Consider the following 26381-nt stretch of genomic DNA (forward strand, 5'->3'; position numbering starts at 1 on the left):
AATATAATCTTATATTTTTTTTCATATAATATGTAATAGGGTGAACTCTACCATGAATGCATTGACAGTGGTATCCCTGGGGAAGGATGGTGCTCAACTACCCCAGTTTTTTCTGGAAGTTGGATTTATTGCTATGAGACAAACACTGTTTTCACAACTGGCGGAACTGGAAATTCACACCGATGTGTCTTCCCATTCACATATTTAGGAGTGACGTACCACACATGTGCAAGAAATGGATATAATAAACCATGGTGCTCAACAACAGCTGAATATGTTGGATATTGGGGCTACTGCCTTGGTGAGAAGCATGTTTATTTTTATGGTACATTATACAGTCTTTTTCTTTTTCGAATTATTTAAAATTTCCATGCCTCGGTCAGTTTTTTGAATTTTATAATTGCGTGCCACAGTGAAAACGAGAGAACTTCTCTTGTATTTTTTTCATTTAATCGGAGAAAGGGCGAACCTAGTGATGTCATTAGTTTTCGAATTCTTTGTTACCTTAAGCGTAGGGGAATTAACTGATACAAACCAACTCATAAGTCGAATATAACTGTTTAAAACAAAGTAACACATATTTTGGCGATATCGATTGGTGGATCGCGACCTCCAACTGGGAGGTATAATAAAATTTGATGGCAACCAAACTCTATATAAATAACAATAGTAATACATAAATAATGCAGTAAGGAGTGCATACTAATTGCACTACAAGGCTCGATGACTGGTAATTGCCATCCCATACAAATTCGTGTGAAAAAATAAACGGGAAACGTTTAACCTATTTTCTGCTTGTGGTACTCTTTTAATTGATATCAAATTTTGTGATTCAATCTATTCTGAATAAAACATGTTATATTTGTGGTAGGGGGGAACTGTGCAACTTTCTATCACACGGAATCCTTTCAAACAACTGGAGCTTTAAGAGTATATCAAAGATTAGAAAATTCTGTTGGAATAATAACAAATCAATTGGCATGGGAATCAACATTAGCTCAACCTGGATGGACATTTGGATATGCAGCAATGTATGCAACTGATGCAACTTGGAGAGTTGTGTATGAGACTGAATCAGGTAAAAATAATATATATTCAGGTTTGGGTCATTTTGTTATTGCAAGTAGCCAAAACTTGTAAGTTGTATCAATGTTTTTAATATTTCATTCAAAACGAGATGGTGATAATGTATAAACTTATTCATTTGAATCCAAAACTCGCATGAAGTAGAAGTTCCATAATGTGAAAAACTTTTTCAAGAGACAGTCCATACAATGGTTCTCTGACTTTTTAAGTTGTTCAAAAAACCATTAAAAATATGTGGATGGAACGTAAATATTCAAAATAAGGTGGGTAAGATCAAATCTAATAAATATTTTTATTTTCTAATTAGCCTCACGTCCCCTCAGAAAAACTGTTTAAGAACAACTGGTCTATACTGTTCTATAACCCTATAGTTGAAGGCTACTTACTCCTTTTTCATTTTTTATTATTTATCTTTCTTGGTGTTTTCCTTACTTTAGGAACTGGTGAAAAGGACTACATTGCTCTCGATGATATTGCTATATTTGAGTTTAATTGTCCAAACCCTGGTAATAACGATTTTGAATATGGACTCTGGGCGTTCAACAATCTACCATCACCAGCTGATCAACTGGATTGGTTGTGGGGCCAGGCTGCTACACCCACCACTTTTGATAAACCATCTACAGACCATACCACAGGTGGTTTCATCATTTATTTTTGTATTTTAATTTATGGTTTAAATGCTATATACTAAAAATTAAAATGAGATATTAATGATATTTTTGCCATAGGATGAAAAACTGAGATATTTGAGAAATGATAGTTTCACAAGTGAAACATATTATTAACTTTGTCCATACTTATATTCAGTAGTCATATCATCACCAAAAACATTTATTTCATCATTCAATAATTTTACTGTTTAAAGTCTTCACTCAGATAATTCACAAATATAAGCAAAGATCACATTTTTTAATACCTGTATATCATCATATTGTATGCATAAAATATGATAGTGCTAAAAATATTATACAGCAATATGCTTTTTGGCATTGGTTTGAAATAGTTCTTTCATTTTTCAATTTATACAGGCACGTCTCAAGGACATTATGCCTATATGACAATGACATCTGCTTCTCCAAATGACAAAGCAATACTTACATCAGAGATGTTCGATGTATCTAGTTCTACAAATGAAAGGTGATTTATTGTAGAAAAATCCGGTTATCTGTGTTAAAGCCTTCATCCTCAAAATCAGGAAAATATAGCATTACAAATATTCATTATGGCAATAAGCGAGAAGATTGAATACTTTGATCAAATAAATTTGGTAATGTTTGATAGTCCAATGCTGACCAATGCTATACCAATAGGATACACCATTACTTATAATTTACTTGTTTCTCTTACATAATGTGGCAGCTGCAAAACAAATTGGATCAAATCACATAAATTCGTGAATGTGCGTGATAAAATTGTGCTAAGTAGTATCCCAGGCTTCTGTTATTTGTAAATTGGGAACAACGGTCATGTTGAAAATATCTTTAAAATTTTGCTGTAACGCTTTTCAAAGTTAATCGTTCAATGCTTCAAAAAAATTATCTTTTTCTTATCCTCAACTAGGTGTTTATCCCTATCCTACCATATCTATGGATCTGGAGTGGGTACTTTCAATATTTACACATTTACACAAGCTGGTGGACAGGACAGCACTCCTATTTTCACTGTTGATGGATCATATGCTAATGTATGGGTGTCAGATCAAATCCCATTTACTGTCAACGAAGACTTTATGCTTTACTTTGAAGGTTTGAAATTGTATTCAAAGATTGATATTTGACGAGTTGATTTATTGAGGCCTCTTAACCAGGCTCAAAACTTTTTTTTTTCCTACTACTGCAATTATGATGCCTGTGCATCATATCTTGCTTGTCCTGATAGGAACTTTCCTTGGGGGTCAGTCAACCTTGTTAACCTTGAAGTCTTGCCTGCCCTCTTCCGAGTATATGTAATGAAATATTCGAAAATAAATCATTATCTATCTATTCTGTTGATCAATATTTCAAATTGATTACTTCACATTCTGCACATTAATTATGTGGTAAATGACTTTTCTTTTATTATCTCTCAGAACTGTGTAAGAAAATAGCTGTGTAATAGTAGTTACATGACCGGCCAATAATCAAAGAAACTCCTGTTAGTGTGAGAAGCAATGTGAATTTTGAGTCCATTACTAACAATTTTAGACTGTGCCAGTTGTTGAGCTAAAAGAATAAATATTTCAAATATTACAATATATTCTAATACACTTGCCATTTTTATAGGGAATGTAGCAGGTGTAGCAGGAGAAGGACATATAGCTATTGATGATATTGAAATTAGTGTAGATCCTTGTGTGGTGGGTGCTACTACCACTACAAGACCTTGGCTGACACATCCAGATCAACAACCAACTAAAGACGATTGTGACTTCGAAAAAGGGTACAATTAATTTATTTTACTATTTCTGTATCTATCTTCACCTATTCTCAAATTCTCTGTCCTAGTGAATTATTCTGTTTTTTATGCTTCTTGGATTCTCTGATTAAACCACATAAACGATTACTGCCTTTTAAATTTTTTATTTTTAAAACTGCTTCATTCATCCTGAATAAAATTTATCATAAGAATATGATCTTGTCATATCACACATGCATATTCAACTATACTTTCATCAACATTCAAGTCAACCTTTTTATTTAAGGTTAATGTAACGTGTTTCTCTCTTGGCAGTAAGAACAATATACAAGGATTTCAAGTTTTAGACATCTTTAGTTCCTACACTTTATTTGTAATAAACTACATCATAAATCATGTTACCACTGCTCACATGGGCTATATTTTCAATTCTTTTATCAATATATTTTTTGTACATTCTAAGGTGAAACACGGTCCTGCTGTGTGATTTGTTACGCTGACAAAAAAAATTGCAAATTGAGTCCTATGTTTAAACGCTCACTATCAACTTTTAGATTCTGCTATTATGTTCGTGATCCAACCGCTGAATTACAGTGGCGTCGTACAACAGGGAAGACTGATTCAACATCTACAGGTCCTGGTGTCGATCATACTTTACAGTCATCTGCAGGCTATTATGCTTACATTGATGCTTCTACTGGTTCAGATGGAGATGCGGCAAGGTTGATAACGGAGACGATAACCCCAGGTATAGACAAAAATGAGATATAATTCAAGTTACATATAATTTACTAATTTAAACTATGCTTAACAATTTTATTTTCCTCCGTTCACTCTTTGCTATATTTTTTTTTCATTTGGTATACCGTATATAATATATTGCTAATTATCCATTCTGTGGCTTACAACAATCAAACAATCTTAGGGTGTTGAAATAAAGTATATTAACCCTGCTTATCCAGTATTAGGAATGCAACTCATAGGATGTAAGGTTACCAATTACATAAACCGACGTCTTTGCTACTGTCTACACGAATTCAACAAATTACCAATCTGCCTAGTAGCCTACCTACAGTTTACAACAGGGGTTCTCAACCTGGGGTTCGCGAACCCCCAGGGGTTAACGAGAAGATTTCCAAGGGTACTTGGACGACAGTCGAGTTTTTGTATGTTGCTGTTTTTTAATATCCTCCATTACTACCATGGGAAAATGCGTGCCCATTGAAACTAGACACCAATTGAAACGTAGATTTTTCCTGAACTTGCATTGTTGTGATTGTGACGCAACAATGTGAAATTCAAGTCTTTGCGTACAAACTGTGAAATCTTTAAAGACAGCATACTGCGAGCATTGGAGAAGTGAATATGCTTATTGAAAATTGGGAGAAATTTTAGGAATTCATTAGTTAGGCAGACGACAAGGGCAATAATATCAACAAGACCATTTAATTTAGTTACATATGGTCAATAAATTGGCGTTGCAACAAATCGTTATTCAATATATATATATATATATATCATAACTTTGTTTGATTTCTGATTACCGTGGGTTCGCGTTGATTGTTTCGTGACTCGGGGGGTACTTGACGGAAAAAAGGTTGAGAACCCCTGGTTTACAACATATAGGAGAGGACTGAAATTATTAACAGGACACGACGCATATTTCTAATTCCTATATCATCTCATAATTGTTATGTAATAATAATTTCTGATCTAATCGAAAACTGTATGTAACATTTGGAAATAATTTGTGGGTAATCGCAACCCACCTTAAATAGCTCAAATAGCGACCCACTGGTTGGGAAACACTGCCCTATGCTATATATAATATCATTCCCATTTCTTGATATTTGTTTTGCTTTGTAAAATCAATACCACTCAGCTATTATTCTGACCATGATGCTATTTGACGTCTTTTGTTAGTTTTTTTTTTGATAAATGTCACATTACTATATTTCTGTATAGTTGCAGTAATTGTTGCAATTTATCGTAATGAATATTTATTCTGGAAATTGTTTAGATCACAATGGTGTGTGCATGGAGTTTTGGTACTTTATGTATGGTCGAGATGTTGGTCGACTAAATCTTTATTGGCAAGACCAAATTTCAAGAGAAATAATTTGGACAAAGATTGGTACGCACGGACCTCATTGGAAATATGGACAGGTACTTTTCAGCTTGTCTTACCTGAATAATTTAATATATGAACTGTAGAAACATAAGAATATTTATCATTTTTATCCTGGGAAAGGAGAAAAATGGGTTAATCATATGATGTACCACAGAAACATATTCCTATCACTTGGCATGATGCACCACCTGTCGCACCAACATGAGTTGCACTATGTTAGAAAACGAAATAGCTTTTTTATTTTTCAAAAATGAAAAACAAGAATAAATAAATAGTATGTTGTTCTAATTTAAACAAAGCGTTTTTATCTCATTGAAATATATCTCGGTTTCATAATTGCAAAAATCACTGGGTTCAAAATTTTTCTAGTTGGCATAGATATGAATATTTATACTTCAATGTATGTTGTTTTTTGGTATTTAGGTTCATGTGAAACGTTCACATGATCTGCAATTAATCATTGAAGCTGTACGTGGAATTTCATGGGCTGGAGATATTGCTATTGACGATGTCAAATTTGTGTATGATTTTTGTCCACCATCACCAGAATGTGACTTTGAAAATGGAGATGCTCTTTGCGGATTCACTCAAGACAGTACTGATTCATTCGAATGGAGTGTTGGTTCTGGATCAACGGTTACTGACGGCACAGGACCAAGTTATGATCACACCTATTTAACAGAATTTGGCCATTACATGTACATGGATGCTTCAACCCCCTATCTTTACGAGGGTGACAAAGCACGTATTGAGAGTCCATTCTTTCCAGCTACTGATGCTGACTGTATGACATTTTATTACCATATAACTGGGGATCATGTTGGTAAGTAATTTCAATTTGGCTTATGTGTTTAATTGAAGATTTTTAATTATTTATTTTTATTTGAATATTATGACTGAAGTGATTCTAATTTTTGCTCTCAATGCAAGTTGGGATTGATTCCATTAAGTTCAAATGTTTCTTTTAATTTAATTTGTCTTTTTACTTTTGTTAGCTGATGTCAATTTTTTTTTGTCATGTAGTTGTTAAAGCTTACCTAACTATTATGGCATGACAGTTCAAAATCTTCAGTCCAAATCCCATTCCTCTACCTCAGCCAAAGTTGTTGAATTGTCTAGTTTTCAATTTTTCCGAACTATTTTCTTGTATTATCAATTCACAAATGCACAACTATATTGTATTTTTCAACAAGGTCAACTTAATGTATATCACCGGGAAAAAGGAGGTGGCCTCAACTTTTTGTGGTCTGTTAATGAAGACATGAATGATCACTGGAGGCCAATGCAACTTACAATATCTGCTGTATCCTCATTCCAAGTAAATATATCTTCAATTGTCAAATACCGTTATTAATTTTTTTTTTATTATAATAAAATATGCTGCGATTGGCAGTAAACCCATCCACATTTCACTTTCTGCATTTCTTTGTCAAATCTATGTCATAAGTTTTCTTATATGTTTGCAACACTAAGTGCTCACGTTAGTTTAAATTTTTTTTTTACATATTTACATGTAAAAATAAATACCTACAGTAGTTGTGCATCAGTAAAGAACACTCCAAAATATTGCCATATTTTATTGACCTTAGTACTTTTCAAGATATATTGTGACAAAATGTACTAAATAGCCAATTCTGCAACTTCATTTTTTATTACAACCTTGTATATCAGACAAAGTAGATATGACACCAGGGATAGTCATTCAAATCAGATATGTTCTGGAAAATTTTGCGATACTTACCGTACCTTATTTATCATTTTTTTAATTCTAGATTGTGTTTGAAGGAGTTGTTGGAAACGGGGAACAGGGTGACATTGCCATAGATGACATTGTTTTATTACCGGGAGCATGTCAACCTCTTGGTTCTTGCAATTTTGAAAATGGATATTGTACATGGGAAAATTCTGAACACACTGATGATTTTGATTGGATGAGAGCAGCGGGAGAGACAATGAGTGGAAACACTGGACCTACAGTTGACCACACTCTCCAAACACCACATGGTTCGAATATTTACAGCAATTTATTACTTTACTGACTATTAAATTAGAAACTTTATATGCGTTTTGGATTCTTATGAAAATGTGACCACTAAGCATTTCTATATATATTTTTGAAATGAAGTTCCTAGAGTTTCCACAAAGTTAGATTGTTACCTTCCATTATTCTATCATGTTTTCTGCTTGATTTCAACAACTTTTTTTTATTTATATAAAAGCAAAATTGGTACTTTGTGTCTATCTGGTAATTTTATGTACCGGTATATAGAATTATCTAGTATTATCTAGTGCTATGTCACGATAGTACACATTATGATAAAAATACAAATATTTGACACAAAGAATTATTTTGGCATTCAGTCTTATGTCATGAGTATTTATCAGTCAAAGAATCAGCCAAATTGAAAAATGCTTCTGTTTGTTTCAAACCATTAAAAATACTTTGTGTATTGAAAATTCCTTAGTTTATATTAGTTACGTTCATGCGTGCAGCATTGACAGGTATATTTCTTATTTTTCCAAGTTCTTATTATTTCCTAACATTCTGGAGGTATCTTGAGGTTTTATTTTTGAGTAAATTCTTGTTACTCTGCTGTCGATAATATTTATAATAAAATTTCCAGGTGTCTATATTCTCATGGAAGCATCTACACCGCAAGTTGAAGGAGACATGGCTAAATTATTCTCAATTCGCTTTGATAACTCTGTGCCTCGCTGTATGCAGTTTTTCTATCATATGAAGGTATTCTTCAACCAATACTGATTTCAATGTGATATGAGAAAATCAATATTAAATCTATATTTCAAGTAAAGTAATAATAATAAAAAAATTTTCTACAGTCGGAGCAAACGAAAAACAAAACGAAAGATTATTTACTAGAGCCATCGATGTATGTGCAGTTCGCTGTCTTCATGGCCATGAGTTAATTACTGTACATGGGAATCTACAATCCTGATCAGTGTATTCATTCTCTAAACTTTGTATGCTTTCAAAAATTTTTTAACAGGGCCCTAATGAAGACAGTATGGGAACAATGCAAGTTATTCAACATTGGAACAGTGAACAAACTTACATACAATGGCAAGATGGCGCAAACTATGGTGATCAATGGATTGAAGCAATGGTGCCTCTGCCAAACAATGTTACTGACGACAATCAATATAATGTACAAATTAAAGCTTTTAGAGGACCAAGTGCTTATGGTATGATATGTTTTATTCAAAAAGCATACTAATTTAGGTCAACTTCATATCAAGGATTTGGAGTGTTTTTGTATACTATAAATTTATCATATGGGAGTGTCCGGAGTCTTTTATTCATTCTCAAATGTAATTTCCGCTAGGCAATGCACCACTTGCCAAACTATTATAATTAATTTATTCATTTCAACTTATATTTTCAGAGACAGGCCATACTTTTTTAATATTGGCGAGTTATATTTGCATGTGTTCTATTTGATTCTTTATTCATGTTAAAAATAACAATATGATATAAAAATTTTAACAGGTGATATGGCTATTGATGACATATCAATATTTGATGGAAACTGTCCATATGTGCCAACAATACCGCCAGCATGTGCTTACTTATGTCAAAATAGCCCTCTCTGTGTTGCAAGTTCGCAAATTTGTGATTTTACTCAAGACTGTCCCTCTGGTGATGATGAATCTTCCTGCGAGTAAGTCTTCAAGATGAGATATTGTGATTATTTGATATAAATTGACTTTTATACCCATGTCATAAATCTATTTTGAGTCAAAAAAAGATTGTCAAGTCTTCAATCTGTATCATAAATACTTGGTATATATTAATGATAGAAAAATTAAATATATAGAAATGAATGTTATATTGACTTGAATGTGAAAAGGCATATTTATGTTCAGAATTCATGATATCAAGTTGTTTCTTCATAGTAGAGATGATACTAATGATTATTTAAAAGGATTCATAGTAGTTTTAATTAGTAGTTTAAAATATATTTACAGAGTGACCAAGAAAACTTAACCCAGGCCATTTGGAGCATATTTTATGGGTTCCATTTTTGGCGTCACTCTGTAATTGTTGTTGATTAAATTACTCTCATAATTTGATTTTTTCCATAAAATAGTCTCAGACCATGTCAGCAGCCATAGTTGGACAAAGTTGAGCATTAAATTAACAATTCTGTATTTTCTGTGAATCCTGTTACTTGCTAGCATATTTATTTCCATTTTATCGAATAACTTTATGTACAATTTATATTCAGATTTGAATGTGACTTTGATTCTGATACTTGTTCATGGAATGATGCAAGTAATGGTGCATTCAAATGGGTTGCTGGCTCTGGTGCTTCTGCTTCAGAAAATACAGGTAGCAAATATTGCTAGGATGCTGATATTACATCAACTCTTTTCTATTTGCTTTTTGACATCTTTATATATTTAGTCAAAGCTATACTAATTATAGCAGTGCTTCCCAATCATTCTCAGTTCGTACCTCACTTTTACTGCCATTTTTGTGTGTGACCCACAATGAAATGTTGTATTTGATATATGAGAAAAAATGCAATTCACTATCAATGCAAACTTGAGTTTGTATATTAGATATTATCACATCAAGTCCAGGCTTGATAGAAGACAAGCTCACACGCTACAAATCATTAACGCTCAACACATTTCGCTTTTGGCTCAAAGTCATTTCTTTCCCTAATGAAATCACATTTGATGTAATTGGAGTCATATTTTTTTGTTTTTTTTCACTATGTTACATTTTTTTTTCAAATTATCTATTTTGTGGCTTACAAGAATCAAACAAAGTTAGAGTGTTGAAATGAACTATATTAAGCCAGTATTTAAAATGCAACTCAATGGACATAAGATTTCTAGTTACATAAATCTGTGTCTTTACTACTGTTCACACGAATTCAACAAATTACTAATCTGCCTGGTAGCCTACCTGCAGTTTTCAACATGTAGAGTCGTACTGAAATTATTAACAAGACAAAACGCATAATTCTAATTGTTACATTGTTTTATAATAGTTGCGTAATGATAATATCACAATTTCTCAACTTAATCGAAAACTGTATGTAACATTTGGGAATACTTCACGACCCACTGGTAAGGAAGCACTGAATTATAGCAATACTCACATCTGTTTTTATGAAATTTACTTCTGTAAATAGCAGTAAATATAAAGATTAATATACCTATCAGTAAAAGATATTTACAGCAAATTTTAGGATATATTGTTGAAACTGCATATAGTCTTGAAGCTTGAAGCATATTTTTTTTAAAATATATTCCATACTTCTTCTCAGGTCCGCCTGGAGATCACACTAGTGGAACTGGTACATACATGTATGTTGATGCATCTAGTGGAATACAAGGTAGTCAGGCACATTTAGAAAGTGGCATAATGCAAGCAACATCAGCCACCTGTGAAATGATAATGTATTATCATATGAATGGAGATCATATTGGCACATTACAGGTATGCAAATAAACTATGTTTTGTTGTTGTATCATTTGGATTATAAATTACACTGAATGTGATTTGTAAAGTTTTATTCACTTTTCGTACTATATCTGGCTTTTTTATATGTGTGCATATTTTTTTTTAAATAATGCTAAAATAGTTTATACATAGATTGTAACATAATTTAAAATTACCGGTAAGTGTCTGGAATTTTTGGATGTATCCCTAATGTCTTCCTAGGTCAGTAAAAGGATTGATAGTGAAGATAACATTATATGGTCAAGAATTGATTCACAAGGAGATCAATGGAATCAAGCTATTGTAAGAATTGGCAGAGTTTCAAGACCTTTCACCATTGTGATCAGTGCAACAAGAAGTTTTGATGTGCTAGGTGAGTAAAATCTATTCTTAAAATTCTGTAAGTTTAACCAATTCAATTAATCGGAAACCTTCTGATATTTTAAATTGCATATATGGTAAATATAATATCATTTATTATGTTAATTTATTTTTAACTGAACACATATTGGACCTATTTATCGTTGTGCTAAATTCTTGAGCATTTCTTTTTTATGAAAATATCCATTTCAAAATATTTTTAATTCTGAACAAATATCATTATGGCTATATTACACAGGTGATATTGCAATTGATGACATCATCTTCCAGAATTGTGAAATGCTACCTGCTCAACCTAGTTGCGCTGGCAGTGAATTCCAATGTGCAAATGGTGCTTGTGTTCCTTCATCAAGGAAATGTGACTACACTGATGACTGTGGGGATTATTCAGATGAAACAGGTCTGTTAAAAAAAACTTCCTGCTTGAGCTTTAATTGTAAAAAGCGGTTGGAAACATTTTAGAATACTTATGGTATCTTTTATGAAATCCTATTCTTGATGTCACAAAATGATTCCTTTATGCTATATTCTGATACTACAGATTATTGGCTTTAAAAGCTCTCAAAACTTGAGACATTGAAATTACGTTTTACTGAATGTATACCAAAAATAAATGGATTTTAATTTAGCTTAAATTATGATTCAATTTTTTATACTTGCCTTTATTTATGCTCTATATTTACCTATTTTTTAAAGACTGTTTGAGTTATGTTGGACGTTGCGATTTTGAAGGAGGTTTGTGTGATTGGCAACAAATGTCTGAGACAGATGATTTCAATTGGCTGAGAATTAATGGTTTCCGTTGCCGTCCAGAAACCGGCCCATGTGTAGATCATACTCGTGGTACAAGAGATGGATATTCTCTTATTGTTGATTCAAGAATCAATAAAAGTGGTATGATTTAACTATTTTGGTTGTGTCTATATATGTAAATATTGCTCATGGATAAGACATTTGGATGTATTCATGTATCAAAGTAGACAAGGTTCTACTATATTCTACATCAGCGTTTCCCAAACTTTTTTGGCTACGGAACACTTGCACTTTTTGTATCGCCTCGCGGAACACCAAAAATTGAAAGCGTAAAATTGATAAAGAAAATTGGTGTAATTCAGCGGTTCCCCAAGAGCGCGCCGTGGCGAGTTGCCAAATGCGGCACGAAAACCAACAGAGTTGTGTTAAACACACCAAAATATTATTAAATATATTGCATTTATTTTAAATGCTGTGTATATAATTCAATAAATTCATTTTACCTTTCTATGTCGTTTACCATTACATTACTTTCCACTACATTCCAATGTCACGTAACAATGCAGATTCAGGTGGGAGTTATGATGGACATGTGCAAACATCGTTATACTTTGTCTTCTACAAGTACTTAGGTACGAAACTTCATGAGATCCGCCCGCATTAGGCTGAAGGTGACGCGATATTGAACGGTCGTCAGTTGGGCAACAACTCCACAATCCCGGGATCGTCATGACTACCAAATTTATTGTTGTGTTGTTTTCACATTATTGTGTTATTTAAAGATAATTTTTTTTATCAGATTGCTTCATTGCTATATTTGCTGCTATATTACAGCATTTGGTGTTGCTGACTGGATGTCTCACTAAATCTTCAGCGATCTCACATTAAATTGCTATGAATCGATGTTTCTTATTTTTAGTTTGCTATCATGTTTTTTTTCTTTTGATTTAAATTGATTCTTCCATGACGAAAAATAAGTATCTGAATCTTTAGACATAATTTTGATTTCTTTTCCATGGAACACTCGAAACACGCTTACGGACCACAGTTTGGGAAACGCTGTTCTACATAGTCAAACAATCTATTATGTATCAGATTAACAATTGAATATTTCTGTTCTAGGCTCGTCAACTACTAAGCTAACTCTCATGATTTTTATTCCATACTTTTTGTCATTAGGCAATGATTTCATAGCCATGAATTTTTAAAATATATTCGATATACTTTTAGATATATTATATGTTATTTACTTTTTCTCTTTTCTAATATTAGTCCCCATTTCGGGAGGAAATGTTAAATATTCTGTTTATATGATGATAAAATATGCTAATGTAAATGTAATCTGTTTTCATTTTATCACTTCATGTAGGTACATTTGCTCGTCTAATCAGTCCACCTGTGATGGCAAATTCTGATTCATGCAGCATAAGGTTTTACTATCATATGTATGGAAGCAGTATTAGATCACTTAGGGTATATACTAGAACACAAGATGGTGGACCATTGGTTCAAGTCTGGTCAAAGAGTGGTTATCAAGGTGACTTCTGGGAAAGAGCTGATGCTAATTTGGGAGCCACAGTAGGACAACCTTTTCAGGTGAACTTGTCTTCTTTATTATTAGGCATTGTGGTTTTTAGCTGTGAATATGATATTTTGAATCTTAATTTGAAATGCTGCACTCTACATGTTCATATTTTAAGAATATGAACATTTTATGCACTATGAAAAAATTTTTTTTTATTTATTTATTATAAACTCGGAAAGAAAGAAAGTTATTCGATTTTGTAATTGATCCACATTGTTTTTGATATTATCAATTAATGTGTTGCTTTCAAACATTGATAATTTTTATTATTATAGCCATTTTTTAATAAACTTTACTTGTTGCCAGGTCATAATTGAAGGACAATCATCCAATGCTGAATTTGGCGATATGGGAATTGATGATGTTGTTTTTAGTCCACAATGTGTTACAGGATCCGATCTACCACCTGGAACAACTATATTGCCAACTACCATTGCACCATGTCCTGATGGTCAATTCCATTGTGGAAATGATGTCTGTGTTGATTTACTCAAGTACTGTAATGGTCAGTTGGTCTTTTGTTTTTGTATTTCAAATAAAAATTGTTAATACCATATTTTGATAAGGCTGAGAGCTTCAAACCAAACAAAAAAATGTCTGAATATTCTGATAAATTTGTTTTTTACCCAGGTATTTATATCTATTCTTTTTCTGTGATGACATATTATTATTTATCTTTGGTTGAAAGCAAAATGACTGAATTTTTACCTACAACATGTGACACTGAAAAATATTGACTTGCTGAGCACTGTAATTTTTGCCACTTCAGATATTTATGAATAATACCAATGGTCAATGTATTCCCTAATTAAACATGCTTATGTATCTGAAATCATCAAATTCTTAGGGTCTTGTATTCATACATACATACATATATATGGTTACCTTTCCTATACTCAAAAATAAATATCCTGATTATTCAATCATTTAATTATATTTTTGCTCTTAGGTCAAAAAGATTGTTCAGATGGAAGAGATGAGTTATACTGTGGTGATTGTGATTTTGAAGGTGATATGTGTGGATACAGAGATGACAGTTCTGGTTTATACCAATGGTATAGAGATCAAGCATCTTCTGCAGTTTCTCAAAATACTGCTCCACCAAGTGACCACACACAGTTATCTGCATCTGGTAAATACTAGATTTATAGCTTCAAGGTTTTCTTAAAGTCAACTTTTTTGGAGTGTTTCACTCATTTGATCTGAACAAGAATAAAATCAACTTTATTACACATAAGACTCTTTCTGGTTCTCGATTATCGACTTGAAAAAAATGCACTCTGAGTGAGTTGTGTGTATTCTTTTGAAAGTTATTACGAAATAATTCAATATTTGCTTTATTACTTTTACCAATATAATATTTTTTGTTAATAACCAGGGTGGTATGCTTATCTTGCTTCATCAACTGGCAACTTCATGAACAATGCTCATTTAGTCAGTCCCCCACTAGCCAGATCAAAATCAACCTGTAAATTAAATTTCTGGTACTACATAAATTCTGCTGCTTCGAACCCCAATGTGAGAATGGCTTTGCTTCTTATTACTGAATCTGGATCATCGGTTAGTAGATTTTGTGTTGAATATTTTCTGACTATTAGTGCAATATATTATGTTACAGATTATATATAAAACTATGATAATATATAATATTTCAATAAACTATGATATTATAATATTTTAATATATTTATTTTGCTATCTAGGAAATATGGTATGTTACTGGCAACCAAGGAACAGCATGGAAGTCTGCTTCTGTAAACATTGGTGCTGTAGAACATGGACATCTAGTTATATTTGAAGCTTATCGTGGGGATTATGATGGTATGAAATTTTTTTATTTTCAATCTTAAAACTAATTTAATAAACCAATTTATTACTGTAAGCTTTTTGGCTTCAGTTGAGTATTTATCTTCCGTAGTTGTATTAATTTACTGGCCAAACTGTTGTGCAATAATTCCTTATAGGCATATGCATGGCACAAATAAGCATGATATGAGTAAGTTGATTAAATCACTGCAAACTTGTTTTTTTATATGTATTCCTTCTTTATTGCATGTAGTCAAATTAAATTTTTTTTAATTAGGAACAACCTTATTATAGATATTCTTATAAGATATAATAAAATAGAAGGTTGATGTCCAAAAATGTGGAATGTAGGTGAATCTTATTATTTGCAGTCGCCGTTGGTGTGGATGACATAACTTTTACCGATTGTATTATACCAAGTGGAAGTGGGAGTTGTCAATTTGATGAATTTGGATGCTCAAATGGTATTTGTGTACCTGAAGACAATGCTTGTGATTTCCAAGATCAATGTGGAGATATGAGTGATGAATTATCATGTCCTGATTATCTGTAAGTGAGATAAGATTTTTATTCAGGTCGAGAGATCTGAATGTAACATTGTTGCTATAGTCATTAGAATCATTTGTAAAAAATTCAAGGAAATTGATATCATGGCTTTTGCTGTACAAATATAGAGTATATTTCTAAAAATTTTGAAGCTTTCAAACTGAGCAATTAAAAGGTGTCCGGATGTGAACACAAAACATACGGTAGTTTAATTATACAAACGCTAATATATTCTAAAAGTTGTGTGATATCTATTACATTAAATATTGTATATATATTTTTTACAGTACAATTTTAATTACTCAATTATTCTTCATCTTCGAAACCTCGGAAAGGAAACCTTTTTTATATTCTGACTACAACTTTCCTACCTTAGTTAGAATATTGAATGTGAATATTAATCATTCAACTTTACATCATTTAACGTTGATAAAAATTCATTCAGAAACAAATCTATATCATCATTTAAAACAATACATGTATAGACAACAGTACCTGAGTTTGATGTTGTAACAAAAATAGCATGGAAAAAGCTATTTGAAATTTTGATTTGATTTATTAATTTCTATCTAGGGCTTGTGATTTCTCATCTTCGATGTGTGCATGGGCTTTTGATGCTACCAGTCAATTCAGTCTAACGAGAGGTAGTTATGTGAGTGGACCATCTGATCACACACCCTCAACTCTTGTTACTGGCGAAATTGGGAGTTATATGTATGTTGTGGCCTCATCTGTAAATACAAACCAGATTGTAAGTTTTTTCATCTGTTTTTGCTTAGGAAGACTAATTGTTAATGATAAGCTAAGATTGTCTTCATTTATGTTCTCAGTCTCGATTAACTGGACCTGTCATCAGGCCTGTTCAAAATGGAGCTTGTAAAATGCGAATCTACAGAAACATTTATGGATCAAATATAGGAAAAATCAACATATATATTCGTACTGCTGTAAGTACACAACTTTTTTATTTTCAATTTGATTTGGTCATTGATAAAATTATTCTGAATATATCGTGCACATATCTCAAAAGCATAACTTTTGAGTTTTAATATTATTTTTATTTGTGTGCCTCTTCTGGTATTCTCTTTTTTATTTGGTTTGTATTCAAAATGCATTATTACTATCTACACAATAAGAATTCAAAACCATGCAATACATTAAAAAATCTTCATAAATGACTTTTCATCTTTTTTCCTGATCTCGTATGTAAAAAGTGTATTTTCGATGTGGTGATAAAAAAATAAACTACTGATTACGTTTAGCTTACTGGACTCAACTACATTTACTCAATTACCGGAAGTGATGTGACTACTGAATGGAAATTGGAAAAAATAGCACTTGATTCAAATACATACTTTGAAGTAAGTATTTGGATAATTTTTCAATGTATTTGTATTATAAAGTATTTAGTATTTGTTACCACCAGAACTATTTATTTATATAATGATAACAACTAACACCTCCTTTAAGTTCAGGAATGGGCAATTATTTTCTGAGTGGGCCAGTTACAGATTATAGACTTACTGGGCCAAAATTCATATAATAAGCAGCACAATGTACCAATCAGGGTCACTATGACAGTGTTTTCATCAATATTTACAACGGGCCGTAATTTGCCCACTCCTGTTTCAGTTGTAATGACAAGATCCGTGTATTGCAAAAACTAAGATTTCCTATGGATGGTATGATAAAAATAAAATATTTGTTCAAAATCAGCCCTACATCTGTTTTTACTTTACTGACATGACTATTCAATTGTATATGAAAATCATAACTTAAATTTTATTTTATGTAACTACCGGTACTTTAAAAATACCTAAAAATACAAAACATTGAATCATTCCCAACTATGTTTTACAGCCTGTCATTGAAGTGGAGAGGCAAGCTGGACTGTCAGGAGTGATATCGATTGATGACATCAGTTTTTCAGCAAGTTGTGATGTTGATCCTAATGCAATATTAGGATGTGGAACTGGACAACTGGCTTGTACTGATGGCACCTGCATTGCAATGGACAAATTTTGTGATTTTAATGTATGTAGTCAGATAAAAATATTTTAATAATTATTATAAAGAGAACAAATATATTCAAATTCAAATATATCACAAACATTGGTTCATAACATCTGAATAACTGTCATGCTGAATTGCTTTTAATTCATTGCTATAATTAGTAGAAATAAGGTAAGATATGCCCTTTATTATTTGCAGTGCCTTCACTGTTAAGTTTGTGCTATATAAATTTTTTTTTAAATATCTTTTTTGCTTACCTCGTTTGATGATTCATGAACTTCTATTTCAATTTTCTATATTAAATTTGCTGGATCTTCTATATTTTATGCAATCTTATATATCTAATTATTTAATAACACCCTTTTCCTGTTTAATTTGTTTTAGTCTTAAATAGTCAATATCATTGTGTATCATTTGATTTTTAATAGAACGACTGCTCAGATGGATCAGATGAAGCACCATGTCCTTCTTCATGTTCATTTGGAGACAATGATCAATGCTTATGGAGTAATGTTGTTGGCAACCAACTGACCTGGAGACTTCAACAAGGTATAAATGGAAATCCAGCAAGTGGCCTTGGACCTAATACAGATGGTTCTGGAAATGGTCAAGGATACTATATTATACTGCCAAAACCATCAGGTTCTACATACATTGGATCATCAAATCGATACCAAAGTGTTGTTTACAATCAAGCAGGACAAAGTTGCAACTTGCAGTAAGTAATGAACAATGGAAATATATGGGTAGAAAATTATGCTCTTTGTGTTATTGTGGGATATACAGCTTACAGATAAATAGAAATAATAATCATGCAGCCCTTTACATTTTTCAAAACAAAGAAAAGACAGAATAATTGTGAAGAACATTGATCCTAATTGATCTTTGAATTCGTTTTGTAGGTTCAAATACTACATGAATGAAGACATTGGCACACTTCGTGCTCTTATATCATCTGGTAATTCTGAACAACAAATTTGGAGTCAAACAGGAGACAAAGGAAATTTTTGGAATTTGGTCACTGTACAGTTGCCTTCTTGCTCAAAAGAATTCAAGGTTTGCTTTTTCTGATTTTCTTTATTTTGTAATGTGTTTCTATGTAAAGTGCAAATATTTGAGAGCAAGCAAGGGAACGATAAAACTAGTTATTGATGTTTTCTGGAATTTAAATTGTGAAGTTAACCTTTGTTGATGTTGCACAAAACACCCGTATCTTGTGTTAGAAAAATTATTTCTAATTTTGAATCAATGAGATTTTATTACTAGCTATACTTACTATATCAAATGCTTTCTAACTTGGATTTTGTATTACAATTTTTTATTATATTGTTGTATTGATGTTTCTTTCTTTTGTTTATGAATAGATCATATTCGATGGAAAAATAGAACAATCTATTCAAGGTGCCTTTGCAATTGATGACATTAATTTACTAAATTGTGCTTACAGTGAAGCAACACCTGGAACTTGTACCGCTGGTCTAAAACAGTAAGTTAGAATGAATGTCTTTAACATATCTTATATATTTTTAACATTGAATTTAGATGGTGTAATATTTCTACCTTATTATTCCTATCAAGAAAATCATATGGCAACTATTAAAGTTTCAATCAATTTGTTTGTATGTTCCTTTTCATTTAATTTTTAGATGTGACAGTGGACATTGTGTTGAATCTGAACAATGGTGTGACTTTAGTTATGACTGCTGTGATGAATCTGATGAAAATTCATTTGATTGTGCAAGTTATTCTAGATGTTCATTCGAAAGAGATTTCTGTGATTGGAAAAAAGAGAGACGTAAGTTACTTTATAATTTTTTTTAGTCTTTTATCTACCCTGGAGTACTTTCATTATGCTTGGAAAATTGAAGATAATTCAAGTTTTTTAAAACACGGATAAATCTGTATTGGAGTATATGGAATAGCCAAGTACAAAAACAATCAAAATAATACAAAATCTCAGATTCAGTATCAAATGTTATTGGTATATTGCAGAAAATTCAGACTGGGTTGTTGGTCGAACACCATCTGGAGATCCTACAGCTGATCATACAACACTATCGGGTGAAGGAAGTTATATGTACTTAGATTCATCTATTATGGCTGGTGGAGTTGCATCAACATTGTTCAGTTTTGTTTTCTACTCTCCAACTCAAGATTGCTCAATCAGGTATGAAAATGTTATAGGAGTTCAGCTAAGCTTGAATTGTTCTATCTTTAAAATATCTGCAGTCAAGGTTTGTTATTTTGATCATATTTGGCAAGATACAATTTCTTACTAAAAATTAAAATATTAATTTATTATTGTCACTACCTACTAAATTTACCAAAATATTTGCATCTATATTCATGTAAAAGTTCTCATAGCTAGGCCTAAATTTTGGAGAAACAGTGCTGTTAAATTTTTTACTAATGTACATACAACATGATTTTATATTTACCAGGCTATATGAGTACATGACATTACCTGGTGCTCAGCAATTGAAAATATATGTACTTACAACTGCTGGAACATATGAAAGAAATTCTATCGTTCCATCTGGAACAACTGGACAGTGGCGACGACATGTTGTTTCTCTCATGCCTGTCACAGGACCTTTCCAGGTATATAATTTTTGATGCAAATGAGATTAATAGTAATTAATTAAATTACGGTAACTGCTTGTAATGAATTATTATTAATCTGTCTAGATTTATATATTAATATATTCATATGAATATTTTTTATTATTGTTATCAAATTGCCGTTTTGTTATAATTTTTTTTTTCATTGTTAATTTCAGGTCATTTTGGAAGGAACCTTACAAGATGATACTACTGGTGTTATAGCAGTTGATGATGTTTCATTCAGTGAAGGTATAGTTGCCAGTATCCAATATGTTAATATGGTGATTGTATTTAAATTATAATATCACTCTGTGTTTAAGAGATTAAGATAGATAATTCTCATCATAAGAAATGTAAAAATTTTCATAAAAAAAATATGATCGAATATAGTTTATTGAACAAATTTGTTTTTTTTCTCAAATTTGTTTGAAAAATAAGTTAATGATGTGATATATTCAGTTTTCATTAATATCCAATTAAATTAATTCTTCCAATCTAATCTATCAATGAAATTACTTATCTGTATTTTTGATGTAGTAGTAACCAAATATTAGTCTACTTGAATAGTTTTTATTTTTGAATCCTATTGATATATTTTATTTGAATTACAGGTTGCTTACGAAGTTCCTCTCCCACTCCGCTACCATTTGAGACCACTCTTCCAACCAAACCTCCAATAACTGGAGGCCCTGGTCATGCATGTGATTCAACTTACAACTTAAACTGTGGAACATTGAATGTTTGCTACAGCACGGCCCAGAAATGTGATTTTGTGTACCATTGCCCCAATGGTTATGATGAAGATACATGCCGTAAGTAGCTACCTTCTACTACATCTAAATATTAATTGATATTATTTTGTTCCATCTCATTTAGCTAAAGTTCAATTAATCATTTATCGTACTTTCAGCATCATTCTATGATTTTGACACTGAAGAACAACTTCATTATGCATGGCAGGAATCAGTGGGAACTGAGCTTGATGGCTTTAATTGGCAACGTTCTGTTGCAAAGAATGCTTTCTCTCAGTAAGCTTTTATAGACATTTTGTCATCCTATATAAATTTTAATGTTAAAAATATTAAATGTTCTAAAATATTTTTGTCATAATTTCATGAGAACGCATGAAATTTATATTCTGCAATAATAGAAATTGATAAAATTTGATATGCTTTGAAGTTTCTTGAAACTGATGTATAGGTCGGAACTTGGTTCAGTTTTAAACAGCAATATTTATTTGTAATGTTTACTTTCAGATTCGGACCAGCATTTGATCATACTTTAGGTGCCGATACTGGTGGATATACATATGTTGTTAAAATATCAAGCATTGCGGAAGATGTTGCTCAATTAAATGGACCCACTTACCTGATGGCTCATTCCAGTTGCAAGGTTTGTAGATGTTACTAATTTAATAGAAAAGCTTCCATGCTATTTATTTGTAGCAGTGCGTGACCTGTTAGTTATCAGCAATAAATACATTTTAAAAAAGTTGTCATGATTCAAGTGCTCTTTTATGTTTAAAGTGCAATAAATGTAATATTTGTGCTTTTGGAAATTATATCCTAGTCACATTTCTTTTCGTTATTTTGTAATTACAATTTTAAATAACTGGCTGTCGATTTTTCTTATTGATTTGGTCTGATGTACTGAGGAGATTTTCAACTCCAGGATTAGAGTATTATTGTTTTTTGTTGTGTGAAAAAATGAAAATGATGTATTTACAGTTTGAATTTTGGTATTATCAAAGTGGCGATGATGTGAGAGACTTGGATGTAATTTTATATACTAACTCCGAATATCATCCAATGGCTATTGTAAAAGGTGATCAAGGATCTTCATGGAAAAGGATGAGAATAGATATTGGAAAAAGAACAGACCAATACCAGGCATGTACATTTTAACCCTTTATGAATTGGCAAGGAAAAGTAAATGATGAATATATAGTGAAGAATTTGTCTATTAAGTTCAATCGACAAAGATGCGATATTGAACTATGACTAACACAATTTGAAATGAAACCTTATTATAACAGTCTTTAGTATTTTGCTCTAAGCATATTTCAATTGATATTGTGTATCTGTATAAGAGGAAAATCAAGCAAATATCTACCTAAAATGGAACATCGGTGTTCACAATTTTGCATCTTGTTTAACGATCGGCCTTTTATTTCTAATATACTTTTAGATTATTATTGCAAAAGTTGATGATGGTCAGTATGATGGAAGAACTGCGATTGATGACATTGCTTTGGTTGACTGTGCAAAACCAACATACACAAGAGACTGTGATTCTTCTGAATTTACATGTTCGACCACGAAAGCATGCATATCAATAGCTGACTCAAAATGTGATGGTGTTGATGATTGTGGTGACAATTCTGATGAACAATCCTGTTGTAAGTAGTCATGTATCTAAATGATTTGTTAGTTTGTTATACGATTAATTAAATGTGATACAATATTAAATAGTTTGGTTCAAGTGATATAGCAAATTTGTGGTATATGCAAAATTCAACAGCGTCAAACAATATTTTTTTATAAAGAAGGAATTGTCTTATTTTCATATATACATTTCTTTGAGTATATTAAAATTAACATTTACTATATTTCAATATTAACATTTATTTAAAAATCATTTCAGCAACATCAAAGACATGTGATCTTGAAAATGGACTTTGCAATTGGACACAAGAAAATTTATGGGACGATTTTGATTGGAATCTATCAGAACAAAAACCCACTGATACAGCAGATACAGGTTTATATGATATTATCATCATCAACTATTCCTTATCAAGTGCTAGATTTTTTTATGTTAAATGAGTTGATAAAAAAATTTGATTATTATTATTCAGAAATTTCAACGAATTCGCATTTATTCTTGTTTACGATAATAAAAAGAATTTGATAAATAAAGTGATATTTCAAAAACAAAATAGCCACAAAAAAGTCGAATTATCAAATCTATTATCACACAGCATTTGACTTGAATTACTGATGATGTTTCTGATTTTATATTATACCCCATAAATTATCACTTGGATTAAAAATATCATTGTAATGAAACTATCTTAACTATAGTCCATGCTTCCAAAAACAAATAACTGGCCAACTAATTTCATACATGGTTTGATTATGATTAAAATGATATGAATATATTTTTAGGCCATCTCATCACCTTTTCCTCTCCCTCAGGATAATTATATAAATCCTATCCTTTATGTTTAAATGATTGCGTTATAACAAATGCACAAATTCTACCTAAAGGTCCATTGAGAGATCATACAACTGGTTTGCAAACTGGAATATTTGCTTACATTGATGCATCTGCTCCCCAATCAAATGGAAACAGAGCATGGCTTGTCAGCCCTGTTATATCATCTGTCACAATTAGTGCTGAATGTCAGGTGAAAATATTTTATAATTTATTTTTTTTTTGAATGAAAATACGAAAACATAGTATAGCAAAGATTTTCAAACGTTATTGATCTCTGGCCTCCTTTCAAAGACTCTCAACACTTTGCCCCTTGCCCTTGCTCTTACTTTGAAAATACCTATGTTTGCCTTAACACATTTCAATCATTCAAATATCAAATAGGGAAAAACTGTCAAATAAAATGATATTTTCCATATTTGCTATAGAAACACATGCATTCATGATGAATTTTTGAAATGGAGACTTTACTATGAATATTGAGCAAAAAGCTTTATAAACTGCATGACCCACTATTAGAACTAACAACTTCACACAACTTGCTTTTTAGTTGAGATTCTGGCGTTACATGTTTGGAGCAGATATATACAGACTCAGTGTCTATGTAAGGACATATTCTAACGGGGGATACGAGCACTTGAAAGACTACACTGGTGAAGAAGTGGACAAACTGTTGTGGTACAAGACCATTTTTCCACTGTACAGCACATCAAATTTCCAGGTACATTGTTACACAATAGATTGGTAATATTGTTAAGAAGTAAATATCTTGTCATTGGGGTTATAATTAGATATAGCAATTCATAAGAAATAAAGACAATTTTTTAAGAAAAAAAACGTCATGATGATAAGTATAAGTTTATTTTGACTACATACTCGACATAGAAGACGATAAAATAATTGATAAAAACAAAATTAAACTGGTTACAGAGTCAGGAAAGTGACCAAAACCTCAGGTAAGGTTAGAAACGTTCAGATTTTAGATTGAAAAGTGTTGTTAACAGAAGTTGTACCTGTTTGCTCACTCACCCAAAGTGCTGAGTTAATTAAAACATGCACACACACATACATACAATAACACAGAGAAAAAATAATTAAATGAGAGAAAAAAAAAAAGAACATAAGATATACCTAGTAAGAAGAAAAGTATACAAACAAAACAAAAAACAAAATTGTGTCACACCATATTAGTAATTTTGTAAGGATTGCCAAATTGGACACCGAATTAGTTAGCAGGAGGGAAATATATAGAAAAATATTTCTAAGAAGATATCGACATGCTGATCATAATTGGAGTCACCTAATGCCAAATTGTCCAATCGTAATTGCTAAATTGTGTGCATAAGGAAATGGGCAAGAATATTCACTCAATAAAGCCAAAAAGTAGCCAAATTAGAATCCAGAAAATATTGAATATTAATTAATTAATCAGTAAAGGTAAATATATTTAAATGATGCTAACTATACAGAATATACAATATCCATTCACATTGGTAATACAAAACGCTTACAAAATACAAAATTTATTTATTTAGGTCATAATTGAAGGAGTTGTTGGTAAAAACATCCAAGGTGATATTGCCATTGATGACATTTCACTTTCACCTTCTTGCACTGTTTTAACATCAGGTAATTGTTTAAAAACAAAATTAAGGTATTTTCAAGTTTGATCCATTTATAAATATTCATGTGGAAGCATTTGGATGAATTTCAACTCAAGTTATATGTTCAATGCTAAGCTAAGCAATTCGTTTTATCTCCACAAGACAACCTGTTGGAATATTTTGAAAAACTCTTATCTCCCAAATCATTATCTCATGCACGGTACTTATTCTTTGAAATTATAATTGATGTAGGCTGGCTATACTTAGTTTTGTTTAATTTGTCGTTTGTGCCATATTAAAGTGAAAGTGAATGAAAATATTTTTACTGGGCTTCCAATTTTAAGCAACACTGCCTGCACATCCTGGTGGACCAGAGTATCCTCCTGAAGCAACACCAGCACCTGCTTGTGATGAAACATTACATTTTACTTGTCGGTCATCGTCTGGATCTTATGCTGAAAATTGCATCGATCTAGAAAAAGTGTGTGATTTCCGAACAGATTGTGCAGATCAATCGGATGAATCGGATTGTGGTAAATATTGTTTTTTGTAAGACAGACATATATAGTAGAGAAGAAACTGTGATTTCTCAAAATGTGGGTCTATCTGACTTGTACACAATAGGTAGTGGTCAGTGTATTGTGCCTATAAATGTCACAGATTATAATTAGAACTGATTTGAAATATCATTCCCAATTACCTCCCCTAGGTTATAGACCTCTTGTAGACTATGCCAAACTAGAAAAATTTTGGATTCTTTCATCAAGAAGAAATAGCATATCTG

General features: G+C 31.7%; 1 protein-coding gene across 1 annotated transcript in view; it reads left to right on the forward strand.

Annotated features, from left to right (window-relative positions):
- The window catches only part of LOC120345445 (MAM and LDL-receptor class A domain-containing protein 2-like), an 81205-nt gene that overhangs the window by 44972 nt on the left and 9852 nt on the right, over nt 1–26381 (forward strand). Inside the window, exons 51-96 of the mRNA XM_039414898.2 lie at nt 40–301; nt 872–1078; nt 1524–1724; nt 2118–2226; nt 2650–2834; nt 3351–3507; nt 4038–4231; nt 5504–5649; nt 6038–6437; nt 6808–6932; nt 7387–7618; nt 8239–8357; nt 8623–8818; nt 9123–9294; nt 9862–9965; nt 10915–11087; nt 11313–11463; nt 11710–11871; nt 12168–12365; nt 13594–13820; nt 14116–14314; nt 14759–14941; nt 15188–15369; nt 15512–15629; nt 15986–16163; nt 16734–16911; nt 16991–17107; nt 17423–17521; nt 18021–18194; nt 18602–18891; nt 19076–19229; nt 19538–19659; nt 19820–19968; nt 20166–20340; nt 20615–20774; nt 20954–21026; nt 21389–21589; nt 21688–21805; nt 22034–22169; nt 22505–22666; nt 22965–23175; nt 23421–23537; nt 24047–24186; nt 24544–24714; nt 25529–25622; nt 25942–26130. Of these exons, the coding sequence (XP_039270832.2) occupies nt 40–301; nt 872–1078; nt 1524–1724; nt 2118–2226; nt 2650–2834; nt 3351–3507; nt 4038–4231; nt 5504–5649; nt 6038–6437; nt 6808–6932; nt 7387–7618; nt 8239–8357; nt 8623–8818; nt 9123–9294; nt 9862–9965; nt 10915–11087; nt 11313–11463; nt 11710–11871; nt 12168–12365; nt 13594–13820; nt 14116–14314; nt 14759–14941; nt 15188–15369; nt 15512–15629; nt 15986–16163; nt 16734–16911; nt 16991–17107; nt 17423–17521; nt 18021–18194; nt 18602–18891; nt 19076–19229; nt 19538–19659; nt 19820–19968; nt 20166–20340; nt 20615–20774; nt 20954–21026; nt 21389–21589; nt 21688–21805; nt 22034–22169; nt 22505–22666; nt 22965–23175; nt 23421–23537; nt 24047–24186; nt 24544–24714; nt 25529–25622; nt 25942–26130 (7810 nt within the window). The remainder of the gene's footprint in view (nt 1–39; nt 302–871; nt 1079–1523; nt 1725–2117; nt 2227–2649; nt 2835–3350; nt 3508–4037; nt 4232–5503; nt 5650–6037; nt 6438–6807; nt 6933–7386; nt 7619–8238; nt 8358–8622; nt 8819–9122; nt 9295–9861; nt 9966–10914; nt 11088–11312; nt 11464–11709; nt 11872–12167; nt 12366–13593; nt 13821–14115; nt 14315–14758; nt 14942–15187; nt 15370–15511; nt 15630–15985; nt 16164–16733; nt 16912–16990; nt 17108–17422; nt 17522–18020; nt 18195–18601; nt 18892–19075; nt 19230–19537; nt 19660–19819; nt 19969–20165; nt 20341–20614; nt 20775–20953; nt 21027–21388; nt 21590–21687; nt 21806–22033; nt 22170–22504; nt 22667–22964; nt 23176–23420; nt 23538–24046; nt 24187–24543; nt 24715–25528; nt 25623–25941; nt 26131–26381) is intronic.

Source organism: Styela clava, chromosome 8, assembly GCF_964204865.1.
Source record: "Styela clava chromosome 8, kaStyClav1.hap1.2, whole genome shotgun sequence".
NCBI lineage: Eukaryota > Metazoa > Chordata > Ascidiacea > Stolidobranchia > Styelidae > Styela > Styela clava.